The sequence below is a fragment of the Varanus komodoensis genome, unplaced genomic scaffold (assembly GCF_004798865.1).
Source record: "Varanus komodoensis strain SLA01 unplaced genomic scaffold, ASM479886v1 scaffold1, whole genome shotgun sequence".
NCBI classification, from domain to species: Eukaryota; Metazoa; Chordata; class Lepidosauria; order Squamata; family Varanidae; genus Varanus; species Varanus komodoensis.
Window position 1 is genome coordinate 88,630,620 of NW_025335268.1, and position 14,083 is coordinate 88,644,702.

Here is a 14,083-nt window from a genome sequence, read left to right on the forward strand (position 1 = left end):
CCCCATCACCCTTTCATGACTCCTAAAATGTGTGCCTGAGGAGACCATCTTATTCTGCCTAAAGGTTATGCCAGCCCTGCTGGATGTCCACCTATTTTTTGGGGGGGGGGGGGGGTTGTAGGAGTGGATTTCTTGCATCAGCCAAGGCGCTAGGCTAGATGACCTCTGAGATTCCTTTCCAATGGCCTCCCTATTTCTATTATCTCCACATGTTAAGAAAAGCTTCGCCTGCACAAGTTCTACATTTTGAGCTGCTTTTGCAGGCACAGCAGTGGGGTGAGAAAAAGAATGGCAATGCTGCTTGTACCGCCTTTACAAAATAAAAGAGAAAGTCAAAATGTGCAGCCTTTCCTTCACAATGAGCTCACTTCACTGGAAAAGAAACTCCCAGCCCAATGTGGTGCAGATGTTCAGTGTGGCACCCTGGAGCAAAGGGCACTCTAATTGACGACAGGTGTGACCTGTGACCAGGTAACATCCTCCCCAGCCTTGGAGAGGCTTACCAGAGGTCAGGTTCTAATCCACTGTCTTCAGAAGCTTTTATCCATCATAAATGAATGGGGCTGAGGAGGCTGAACAGAGGAAAGAGAAGAAGAAAAGTGTGCACTAATAGAACCGAGCACTCATTTGTCATGTTAGAGCAAAGCTGTGTGACAAGCTGTGGCTGCTAACACTAATCCTCCTGTGTATTACAGTCATGCACTGTAGCACAGATAAGGATGTGGCGCTCAGAAGAAGGCAACATCAACCTCCCCCTTCCTCATGGCAGGGGCTGATGGGGGGAACAACACCCACACATATTTGTTCAACAGGAATGTTTCCCCCCTCTGTTTTTCTGACTGAACCGCACGAGTCAACAGTCTCAAGGAACACCAGATGACTGCCAAAGTCAAGAGACTGCGAAGAGCTACATGTGGAGGAAGCACCTTGCTGGCTGGCTGAAGTTTATCATAAGTACATTCTTGTCTCAGTGCTAAGCCAGAAAAAACCCCTCTGGGGAAGCAAGTCAGAAGTGTGCTGTTCTGCTGGACAGGAAGGGAAGCTAGAGGAGGGGAAATCCATTCAGTGTAAACAATGGTTTAAGAAGAACCCAGCCTATAAATGGACACAGTTTGATTGACTGAAAAAAAAATAAACAGAAAAAGATGCTGAGTAAATAAAACAGATTCACTTGTACAGAACCAGCATCTCAGGCTGTGTCTCCTTTTTTTCAGGAGATTCTTGAGCTGGTCCCTGTTTATCTACCGTTCATAAGCATAGAGAGCTACATAGCAATTGCTCCTGATAAACACAGGGTTATTGTGTTGAGTGGTGAGCAGGCCCGCTTGCTTGTTGAATCAGATGTTATTTGTGTGGAAAGTTCTTCCAGCAGTGAGTCGAATTGGTTGAGTTGACTTCCTCCTTGCTAGCAGATCCAGCAGCAAGGAAGTATCCTTGCCTCTGTCATGATGTGGTAGATCAAAGTGCTTGCATGCCTTCTGGTCAAGGAATTCAGCTTGTTTTCTGGCACTGTAGGAAGAGGACTGTATTCCTTAGGGATTTGGTCACAAGTAGATGGCCGCTGACATTTTCTTTTTAGTCACAGACTTGCAAGGTGCTTACAATGCATGGAGGAAATTCTGGAGGAAGAGCACACACGCATCTCACTTAAGAGCCCTAATCAGGGACAGAACATGATAAGGTGAAGGCTGCACTAGTGCTGAGTAAAATGACTTGGGGTAGAATACATAGGAACACAGCTGATATGAGCATATCTTCAGTGTTGGAAGAGCTCCTCATGGGTCATCTTCTGCAAGAGCCTCCCAACTTAGGGCATTGTGTCAGCAGAGCTTATTAGGTGTGCAGAGATGTGAGGAGGGGCAACCATGCCTTACTTTGGAATGGCTGCATCTTTATTGGTTACAGGTCAGAGTTTTGGTGCATTATGGGGTATTGATCTGTTTATCTGCTGGCTGATTTCCCACTTCAACCTACATGCTGGAGTGACATAGGCATAAAAAAGATCTTGCTGTCTCAGTGTGGTGCGGCACTTTTGTAACCTGGTATGGCAACCCCTAGACTGGGCAAGAACCTTCTGGGCCATTTCTCCAGGTTCCCTTATGGGGGATTCCACTTCTGTTGGGGAGTGGGGTGCTTATCCACTGAAGTGGTATCAGTGCAGCATCACTGGGCTGGTCCAACACAACTGTGATTGAAACAATGCTTAAAGAAGGTTCTGTGTGAAACCCTTGCTATGGGAAGGTGCAAACTTTGTGGACTGACTTCTGATTGTGTGCACAGATAAACTTCCTCCTCAGCTGCATCCATTGGCAACTGACCGGAGTCTATGGTAGCATAGCCATATTAGGAAGAGCAGGTTGCAGATGTGAGAACTGGCACTGGTTGGGGATATCAGAAGGGTCTACTTACCTGAAAGTTTCTACCCGGGATCAGAGCAGAGAGGTAACTTTCCCTTCTATGTCTGCTCCCTGGTCTCCACACCTTGGGAACCAACCCATCCTGCTGAATGGTCACCTGGGGAGCCCCAGAAAGCATTTCAGTAGTGCTGCCTATTGAGCCAGCCAGGGAACCAGTTATAGGTGAGCAGACCTGCGCTCACAGGTGCATTCATTAAGAACATAAGAGCCATGTTGGATCTGATTCTGCATTCTGCCCCTACAGTAGCCAACCTGATGCCTAAGGAAGCTTGCAGGCAAGGTATGAACGTGATATCACCCTCCCACCTGTGTTCTTCAGAAACTTGCTACTGATACTGGGAGTGATATATAACTATCAAAACTAGTAGGCATTCAGAGCTGTATCCTCTATGAAATTGTTTAACTCCATTTTCAAGCCTTCCAAAATGGGGGGTGTTGCTACACCTTGTGGTAAATGCCATAATTCTATGTTTGCTCAGTACATCCAATATCTGCAAGTAGGATGTCATCCCTTGACCGTTTTACCCAGATCCCTCTTTTGTCTGTATTGTACTGCCTCCTTTTTTTTTGCAAAAAACTTTTCTCCCCCCGCCTTTTTTTTTTTTTTTTGGTGAGCAGATGTTTATAGCCAGGTGCTTCAGAAGTTACTGATGGGGTGAGGGCTTAAGTTATGTTGCTGTATATCTAGTGTGTCACTGGTAGGTTACTAGGAATTTTTTTCTTGCAAATCTCCAAGGGAATAGTTTTCATGCCCTTTCAAAGCCTCTTGATCCATTGCAGCTGTTGGCTATGCTGATTCAGCAGTCCTGCAACCCATTCAGTGTTGAGCTGTGCTCTGCGAACATCCATCATGGCCATTGTTCATCCCTTTCTCTTATCTCTTAAATATTTGAAAAAGTCAACATTTCTCATTAATATAAAAAGCCAGGTGGGTCAATGACAGAGGGCAGGTAGCAACCTCCTATGTACTCATAACATAAACAGTTGAGGGCTCAGGACTTTCTGAATGTACTTTCCAGGCCAAGTGGGATCCCTATAGAAAAGAAAAGAATAGTGTTTCAAGTCACTGACTGCCACAGGTCTGGATGCTCAAGGATGGCAGTCAGGGTTATGGGAGGAGGGCATGGCTGATTTGGTGATGGAGACAAGTGGCAGGGTTAAGCAGCAATCAGCAAGAACAGCCAGTTAAGTAAGGAAGACATAGAAGGGGAAGATAGTGAAGGACTAGTTCTTCCATTAAGCAAAGTGAAACAGTTACCCCAGGCAGTAGACATGTGCATCAGTAGGAATTCCCTGGCAATTCCCTGACACAGTGTGAATGTGTTCTGCATGGCCCGTCTTGCATCCTGTAAACTACTCTGCTGCCATCAGGTGCAGTGGAGGACACAGTCTGATGATCAGCATTAATAGGAAGGGCTCTCGTTAGCGACAAAGCACATTGTATGCACGCAGCAGGACTCTGGTTCAATCCAGGGTACCTGCAGGCAAGACAGAAAAAACTCCCTGAACTCCTGGAGATCCATGATTGCTGTACCCCAGTGTGGCTTATTTAAACCACGGTGGATTGTGGCATGTGCTAACACACACTTGGGATATTTAAAAAATGGCAGGAGGTCTCTCAGATCATTCAAACTGATTGAAAGTGAGTTGTTGGCATGGTTATCAAATTGCTCTCAACCCTAAAAGAGCCCATCAATTGAGGGTGGATTGTTAACCATGCCAACAACCCACTTTTGCCGCTTATCAAGGGTTGAATAGGAAAAATGCCCACTGGTGACAGATTTTATTTTCCTGGGCTCCAAGATCACCGCAGACGGGGACTGCAGCCAAGAAATTAAAAGATGCTTGCTCCTGGGGAGGAAAGCTATGGCAAATCTAGACAGCATACTCAAAAGCAGAGACATCACCCTGCCAACAAAAGTGCGTATAGTCAAGGCTATGGTTTTCCCAGTTGCAATGTATGGCTGTGAAAGCTGGACCATAAGGAAGGCTGAGTGCAAAAGGATTGAGGCCTTTGAATTGTGGTGCTGGAGGAGACTCCTGCGAGTCCCTTGGACCGCAAGGCGATCAAACCAGTCAGTCCTAGAGATCAACCCTGACTGCTCTTTAGAAGGCCAGATCCTGAAGATGAAACTCAAATACTTTGGCCACCTAATGAGAAGAAAGGACTCCCTGGAGAAGAGCCTAATGCTGGGAACAATTGATGGCAAAAGAAGAGGATGGCAAAGGTTGAGGTGGCTAGATGGAGTCACTGTAGCAGTTGGTGTGAGCTTAAGTGGACTCCGGGGGCTGGTGGAGGACAGGAAGGCCTGGAGGAATGTTGTCCATGGGGTTGTGATGGGTCGGACACAACTTCGCGACTAACAACAGCAACAACAACAATGTGGCATAAACACCACGGTTAAAATAAGCTATGGTGGACTGCAATGATAATGGGAACTGCTAGAGCTAGATGGACCATTCGTCTGGCTCAGCATAAGGGAGGTCCTTATGTTTCTAAGTAAAATCCAGCAGTCCAGTCCAGTTCTGTGTATGGAATTGGGGCAAGATGCCATCTTTGTCCTTTGCGTAAGAGAGCAATGTGTCTTGTGCTAGCCCAGTTCCTGAATGGAAGGAAAATGGTGAACTGCTGAAGATGTAGTTTCCTTAGAAGACTGTAGCTGATTTTAAAAAGTTTGAAACTCTGTCTTGGGAATAACGTGGAGAATCTGAAACAAAGAACCATCTGAGCTTTAAGGAGGAAAGGGACAACAAAACCAAAACACCCAGACAGGGAGGTGCTTGACCAGACGTTTGCGACAAATGTAATTTCTTTCTCTAACATTTGGTGGAATTGCAGTAGACAAGCAACTTAATATGTTGAAAACAAATAAATAAAACCTGGAGTATTTCCCTCCCCCATCTGTCTGTCTGTTTTTGTTGCTATTATTGTTACTCTTAAAAAAATAGTGACAGTGGGTAAATATTAACAGTATTACAGCTCTTTCATGTTGTCAACAACAACAGTTCTTCCTTTAAAAAAAGAGAGAGAATTCAGAGAACACATTTCAATAGTAACACGCTAATAGCAATAGCAATATTCATGCTTCTGATCTTTGCCAACCTGTTTAATGCATCAAGGACACACTTCTGTGCATGTTTAGACAGCAAAACATCCTGTAATTTCCAGCATACACTACTCAGCCATGCTGTCCAGAGGGATGATGGGAACTTCAGGAATTTTTCTCTGCCTAAATATGCACTGCACTGTCCCCTTAAGCAATGTATCAGTTACGTCCAGCAGATGCCACTCTAAACAATTTTTTAAAAATGCTGATGGGATCAGGCAGATACCAGCTACCCACAGAAAAGCCAGTAACTGGGCATTTCACCATCTTCACCACTGGGCAAGACTATACAATTTGCAGGCAGATCTGCAGTGGTTGGCATATTTATATCCTCTGCTTTAGCATTCTGAATTCATTACACTTGCCTCATGTTTCCATTAAAATGCTAGAAATATGGGAATATATGTAGATGTAGGCTTAAGAGAATTGGGATTCTAATTCATGTACTGCAACCTTTCCCAATTCTAGAATCCCAATTAGAATTGGGATTCTAATTCCTTTACTGCATTCCCCCCTCCCCCCGATGTACAGGACTACCACTCCCATCATACCCAGTCAGCCTTGCAACATGTTGTCCAACACATCTCAAGGACATCAGGTTTGGAAAGGCTGCTCTCCTTGGATCATGTTTTTCAGCAGGACCTTGGTTGTTGAGCTCTGGTTGAAATCCAACAGCTACTGAGGTACAAAGGGAGTGCTGGCTGCCCCCTGGACATCATCTGGGTGCTTGTGGGGAGGCTGGGATGGTTTGGATTTCCAGCTCTGAGGCTGGAGACAGCACTAGGACCTTGGAAGGAAACCAGAGCTCCAGTCTTTCTCCTGCTTCTATCTGGTGCAGAAAGAATGTGCCAGCTGCTTTCTAAGGTCAAGAACATGGTCCCAAGGAAAGGCTAAAGGGGACAGTTCTGGGAGCCAGGAAGAGAGGAGATTGGAACAGTCAGGATACAAGGTATCCTGATGTGGGTCCAGCTTCCTTTCCTCCTCTCTGCAGTGGCTGAAAACACCCATTTAGTGAAAAAGCAGAGTGGGAGGAATGGGACCAGGTGATCTTTGCCTCTCTTCTCCTTCCTCTCTGTACTGGATGAATGTGATCCTCCAAGTTGGGAGGCTCATGCTCATTTCAATAGACCTGCACCCTGAAAGACAGATTTGTTTGTTACATGCTGTCGAGTCATCTCCAACTTATGGTGATGCTCCAAAATGTTCTGCCCTTGAAAAACCCTGCTCTGATCACGTAAACTGATCAAATTTACAGCCCTGTTAAAATGAAATAATGGAATTTGGAGCCATTGCTTTTCGGGGAGAATAGAACATCTTCAATCCATGTACTTCAAGTATTTGCCTCAAATTCATGCAACATAGACCTATGATGGTTGTGCTGCATTTATGAGACAACCTTTCTGTGGAGGGATTGATTAAAGTCCCAACTCTTAGAACCAGGTCACACATGAGGGGCAGCATTTTGTGTATGGGATCTTGTGCAGAAATCTCTGTGAATTCAGCCATATAAAACCCACAAGTACTGGCAGTCTTTTCCAAGCCAGCTGGGAGCATCAGTTGAGGCAGAGCAGTCAATAGGTATTTATGTTCAGAATTTCATTGACTGTAGGCTGGATCCAGCCCCCAAATTGATTTACCTGGTCCTAAAGTTGGGATGAACCCTAGTGGAATCCACTCCTCTAGCCTTCATGGGTTCCCTTTTGTGCTTGACCCTGTCTTGAAAAGCAAGCTGAGCCTAAAGGAAGACTGTGAATACTTGTGGAGCTGAGGTTGGATACCTGGCAACCTCCTGTTTCAGGTGCAGCAGCATGGAAGAAGCTTGTGCAGTGCATGGGGCTTAATTCTTGCTGAGTGCCCCATGAGTGCTGGGCACGCTCATCAAGGACGCTGACTCAGGCCTGTTGCAAAATGGAGTCTGGGGTGCTGAGCCCAGGCAATCCAACAGGTCCCACTCCCAGCAGATTCCTCATACATCCCTACCTGATCCCTTAATGACTCTACCAAATTTCAACTGAGTTGCCCTAGAAGGGTTGGATTCAGGTGAAGGTGGAACTGAAAACAAAATGGTAGGATAAATTAGTCATGCTTTAAGTGCCTGGCTTTCATTCAGAACTAGTTCAACATGGTCTCAATCTAACCCTAAGTCTAGTTTCACTTAAAGGAAAAGAAGCAGTGAGCTTCCAAGTATATTTAAAAACAAACCCAAATTGTACTGCTGCCTCATGTGCATTCAAGGAAGACAGGGAACCACAGTTGATCTACAATCTGTAGAGATTTTTCAAGAAACATAGGATAATTTTCTCTTGATAACCTCCTATCATCTGAGCATGTGTGCACTGTATTTGTAAAGAACCTGCTGCTAGGAGATACTAATGTGATTATGGAACCTAAGCATCCTTCTGTATTTCTTGGAAGACTGGACCCTGAAACAGATAGGACCCTCATTGATTGGAAAATATGTGTGCATTACATATCCACTTCCAGAGAATTAGCTATGTTAGTCTGCTGCAGGAAAATGAAGAGAGTCTTGCTTAAAGAAGGCATTTTTTGTGTCGTAAGGGCATTCTGGACCAGCATGCACTTCATTAGATGTGTCTGAGCAGTCCAAGCCTAGCTTGCAATAGCTACATAATAAGCCTGTTAGTCTTTAAGGTGTTACAAAATACTTGCTACTGTGTATTGAGACGCATGTTGCCAAGTTTCCAAACTACCCTGAGTGCCTACTTAATGAGTGCAAATTCTAAATTTGCACTCCAACTTTCCAGTAGTGTTGAAGGCAGCTAGCAATAAAATAAAAAACAAAATAACAAAGCCATAATTAAGACATTAAAACCCATATACTAAAAACACATCCTTTGGACACATTTTGGGGGAAAGGTGGCTTAAAAATAAATTGATAAATATCTCAAAAGACCTTCTAGCAGTGAGACTTTTCTGTGGATTTTGAGTCGATACAGATTATGTTCATATATGTCTTTACAGTATCCTGGCAGTTTTGCTCAAATTCTTGATCTGCTTAGTAATTCATGCTTTGTTTTATTTTTGTGAACACTCAGAGACCCTAATGGATACTCGGACAGCTACAGCAGAGCTTGGGTGGACAGCAAACCCACCTTCAGGGGTAAGTGCATGTCACATACTGCATCAATTGTTTGTAATTATCCTGATTTTTTAATTTGAATGACTAATAATGTATGTGTGTCTCTGTGTGTGAATTCTATCTTTGCCTGATTAAAAAAACCTGACTTCACTAATTTATCTTTTTTGATGTCAACCCAAACAATGGCAAAACTGACATATTTCCTTTTAAGCAAACAAAATTTCCCCAGCAGGAAGACAGTTATAATGGGAGGGGAGAGTGTTTTTTTTTCCTCTCTCTCTCTCCTTCTCCTTCCCTCCCTCCCCCCTTCCAGTTAACTATGGATTCTTTTTTCTTTTCTTCTTACATCAGCGTATGATTTGGGGCCTGGCTTGTGTATTTTTTTTCCTTCAGAGAGAAGATGGAGGGTATGGATGATATTAAAACATTTCACATGACAGATATGATGGAAACCTGACTCACGGTCATTGGGACTGAACACACTGGCGTATTTTTGTGTATGTGTTTGTTGAGAAAAGTTGAGAATGAACAGAAAAGCCCACTTGCTCTGCAGCATTCAAGGCAGTCCTTTCTTGTGCCTCCCCTGGCAAGTTCTTGAGCTTCGTGTGGCAGCATGATATGGCAAGAGCCAGACAACATGTCACTTCGACAACCTTGGTTGTTGTAGGATGCTATTTTCCTGAGAGTGACAGTGTTGTGGTAGGTGTGTGCTGCCTCTTTTTCATGCCCGCTCCTTGACACAACAGAGGCGATCTGGGCACTGCCTATTATGTACTCAGTTGACACCGACACAGTTCTTTCCATGATGTGGGAGGCATACTGTGTGAAACATTTGGTTTCTCCTGCGTGGCTGTTTTGCCCACTTGTGTTCAGATGGCAAGCAGCCCCCTTTGATCCCACCTTCTGATGACACACCGTGTGGTTGGGGGGCTGTGCCAAGAGCTGCTTCGGGGATGATCTAGACTCCTCATCCACAGTACCTCTTGTGTTGATACTTCAAGCCCAGCACTGAGTCAGCTCCTGCCTGTGTCTAGGAAGGATGCAGGAAAATACCACATGGTTGGAAGGAGAGTTAGGACAGCAAGAACGGGACATGGGGGTTCGTATTTGTAGCACAGCTGGCCACATCAGTAGGCAGTTTGAAGCAGCAGGAAAAGCAGTGGTGGAAGGGGGCAAAGAAGTGTTGGGGGATTGGGTAGTCTGTGTTTCACAGTGTTGTTGGCACCCCCTGTTCTCTAGCCTGCTGCCCTCAGGTCCGGTGGAGAACACCACCCTAGTGCTCATGTTTGACTGCTAGTCTCATTGGATTCTTGGCATGGAACGGGATGGGTTCCATCCTGCCTTCTGGCTCAGTTAGCAAAAGCCTGAGCTGCCCCTGACTTGGGCTGCCATTGTTTGCAGTGGAAATTATGGGATACACAATCATGATCATGGATTGAAGGTTGTTGGGAGGGGGAAAACTAAAAATGTGGGAAATGTAGAAAGTCCAGAGCATGAATAGTATGGAAAATGTTACCTCTCTCAACACAAGCCACTGGTGCCTCCAGATGTGCTGGAGTTCCCCACTTCACCTCTTCCCTATGCCTTGGTAGGGGTGAGACTTAGGAATGGGGCAGGGCCTATGGAGCTGGGCCCTCAGAGGTTGCTATCCAGATGTGTTAGGTTGCAACACATCATTTTCATCCACCATAGCTAGGAATGATGGGATTGAAGTCCCACACCTTTGCATGGGGAAGGCTGCTCTAACCACTGCACCATACCTGCTATCTGTTGCTGCTGATGGGATGTGAGGTTGTAGAACTGACCTTGCCTGTGGAAGTATTGTCAATAGCAGAGCAGGGGGAGGCTGTGCTTATTCTTACATGCTCCAAGATGGTGCTGGGCTCAAAACATCCATCTTAGATCATCTCCTTCCTAGTTCTAGGGTGTCAGTACACACAAAGAGAGTCAGATTCTGGACTGGAATTTAAACATTTATCCCATTGCTGATTGGGTAATACTTCTCTCAGATAACTAGAGAGTATCTATGTACATCCTCAGAGACTTTCCCATAAGTCTGTCTTGTACTGTCACTATGACATACTGGCTATAAACCAAACGTTGTTGGTTTTTTCTGTGCCTTCTGGTCTGGCAAATTTGTCTTGACTGATCACTTGCTTTATCAGTAGCTGTCCACGTGGAAAGGATTCATGGTCTTCTGCAGTTTGCCACGTGTCTTTGGCACACTATATCAGTATTTGCAGCATGCTAACAATTGGTTCGATACATCAGCATCAGTTTCACATAGCCCTGCTGCCATTTGAAAAGAAATGGCCAAAACCCATCCCCATTCCAAGAGATGGACAAGTTCCTCAGTTTCACTTTTTCCTATATCTGAATTTGTAAAATCTAATTTTCCCCTTTCCATAAATGAAAATTTGATTTTTCATACATTCTTTGAAAAAAAAAAAGAAAAGAACCAAAGTGAAATTCTTATCACCTGCTCCATCCAATGCAGTAGATACAGAAATCGCCAGCCCAGAGAGAACCATGTTCTACATGCCTGTCATGTAACTGTCCTTCTGTGCTGTCAAGTTGTCCCTGTGAATGAAAGCTCTCCAAAATGTCCTATCTGTTATAGGCTCACTTAATTTTTGCAAACCCAGGACTACAGCTTCTTTTATGGAGTCATTCCATCTCTTATTTGGTCTTTACCCCCTTTCTTCTTCTGCCTTCAGCTTTGCCTAGCATGATTTCTTCTCTAGGGACTTTTGCCTTCCCAAGATGTGCCCAAAGTATGACAGCCACAGTTTGTAATTTTTGTTTCTAGGGAGAGCTCTGGGTCGATTTGATCTAGGACCCACTTGTTTGTTTTTCTGTCAGTCTAGGGTATTTTCAAAGCTCTCCTCCAGTACCATGCTTCAAAGACATCGATTTCCCTCCTGTCAGCTTTTTTCACTGTCCAGCTTTCACACCTATTGTTCGGGAAAGCAATAGTGTGGATGATCTTTACCTTGGTCTCAGGTACAAAACATCCTTATACTTGATGATCTTTTCTAGCTTCTTCTTTGCTGCCATTCCAAGTCTCAGTCTCCTTTGAATTTCTTGACTACAGTGTCTATTTGAAATGATAACTGAACCAAAGTATGCAAAATCTTTCACAATTTAAATTTCTTCATGGTTAACAGTAAAGTTCTGTAATTCTTCTGTAGTTGTGATTATACTTTTCTTAATATTCAGCTGCAGTCCTGCTTTTGCACTTTTTTCTTTCACTTCCATCAGGAGTCTTTCAATTGATTACTGCTTTCTGCCAGTACATGTAACTGTTAGTTTGTCAGAAAAAAGAGGCTGCAGCCCTAACTCAGAACCACCATCATGATTGATTACACCAGAGCTCAAGCCCAGGGGTCTAACAGTCAAACACTCAAAGCTTTGGTCCTGATTGGACAGAGTTGTTGGTTTTGCTTTCTCCCACACTGAAAAGTTTAAAATCTCAAGTTCTTTCTAGCTCATTCAGGAATAGATCTGCAAATTTTCAAAAAGTTCCTTTCTAAATGACCTGAACAAAATTTGCACCCATCCCTACCCCTTTCTCCCTGGCTGCTTCCACTCTATAGATCACTCTTCCCCAATCTGGGTTACTCCAGATGTGTTGGGAACGATGGGAGTGGCAGTACAACTGTTGCAGCACTGCACATCTGGAGAGCACCAGGTTGGGACCGGCTGCTCCAGATGAACTGAGCATGCATATGCCAATGCTTTGCATTCCCTCTTCCTCCTTTGCCTTTCTTGTTCACTCTCTACCTAAAGGCTCATAATTAGGAAACATTAGCAGGCTCAGAGCAGCTTTCGTACCTGAACACCATTCATAATTGCACTCAGCAGTGCTCTTGTCTGGCTATTAATGTCACTTCTGTGAAGTAATGAGGAACAAACCACCTTCAGGCACTTAAAACATCTTCCTTGTACAATAGGCGCATTTGAAGAATGGGTGCATAAAATAACCTGACTCGCATTCCCCTGACAGAAAAAGTGATCAACAAAGACAGGGACAGGTGTATGAGAAAAAGATCACTTAGAAAGATGGTCGTTGGTTTAATAGGTAGGCTTAAACAGTTGATAGAAGGCAAGAGAGAGAGAGAGAGAGAGAGAGAGGTTGTACTGATGATTTTTGCTTTTTCAAGCAACACAAAGACTGGAGATACAGAGAACTAGGTGAACACAATAAAGATATTGAGGAGTCATAGCCAAAAGCAAAAGAAAAATATAGAGGAATCATAGCCAAAAACAAACAGAAAGTTTGTGTTAATTGATCTTTGTTGTGTGGTTTTTGTTTCCTTGTATAGTTTTGAAACCATTTGGAGACTATGGCTGATGTTTATTGCAGTCATGCATTATTTATCTCTGGTATTCCACCCCTTTGGGCCAGCTAGATGTTCTCCCAGAGGAGTGCCTTCAAATTTATTTATTAATTTATTTAAAGCTTTTATACATCGTCCCTCTACTGGCATCTCGGGACAGTTTACAACAAACAACAAATAAAATAGGAATTAAAATGGCACAGCATGAAATTACTTCTCATGAAGCAAATTATTCTCATGAAGCAAAACACATATGGGTAATGGTAGACGAGAATGAAAAGCCCACATGGATTTTGCTGGAAAGATCCATACTGGCCAAAGATAAGATTCTTTGTTTTTCTCTATGATGATCATGCAGCTGTGAACTATGGTGAAGGAAAGCCATTGCTCTTGAATCAGACCATTGATTTTTGTGCATGTTTCTAGATTGAAATAATTCATTTCCATCAAAAAGTGATCAGAATGACACACACTAAAAACAGTTACACATGGTATAAACAAACAACAGTAACCAGTAAAGATCACAGCAACCAAAATGCTTAGGCGGTCTCAGAATCCAAATAAAAAAGTTTTGAGTGTCTTTCTGAATGTAGGGAGTGAAGAAGCCGCACAGATTTTCCAGAGCAGAAGTTTGGGAAGTTGGGAGTTCTCCAGAGAAAGGGGCTTTTGAGGAGGACCTGTTACTGAGCAGGAAGGTCTGCCCCCAAAATATTTATGCCTTTATTGGTCAAAGTGAGCCATTTGAATTGCACTTGCAAACAGATGGACAGCCAATGGAGTTGTCCAAAATGGGGGCAGGGGAGTAGCATGAGTCCTATACCCCACTACCATAGGAAACCTGTTTATAACCTTCTGAGTTTCTGCGTGGTCTTCAAGGGTAGTCCCATGTAGAGTACATGACAGTGATCAGGTTGGTAAAAATCAGACCTAGTTGATAAAAACACACGCACTGAGACACCTTGCGTAGAAACAAGTAACCCTGCTTGCATGAGTACGTAATTTCCTTTTCCTTGTTTTAAAGAAGGGAAATGAATGCCATTCAGACAGTGCAGCTACACACCAGAAAGAAAGCCACAGGGATTTGTATGTTATTTGGAGTAGTGGCATCCCTGTGAAGCA

General features: G+C 43.9%; 1 protein-coding gene across 3 annotated transcripts in view; it reads left to right on the forward strand.

The window, feature by feature from the left end:
• The window catches only part of EPHB1 (EPH receptor B1), a 470,470-nt gene that overhangs the window by 215,106 nt on the left and 241,281 nt on the right, over nt 1-14,083 (forward strand). For all 3 annotated transcript variants that reach the window (XM_044434338.1, XM_044434328.1, XM_044434348.1), the window contains exon 2: nt 8,581-8,645. In XM_044434338.1, the coding sequence (XP_044290273.1) occupies nt 8,581-8,645 (65 nt within the window). The remainder of the gene's footprint in view (nt 1-8,580; nt 8,646-14,083) is intronic.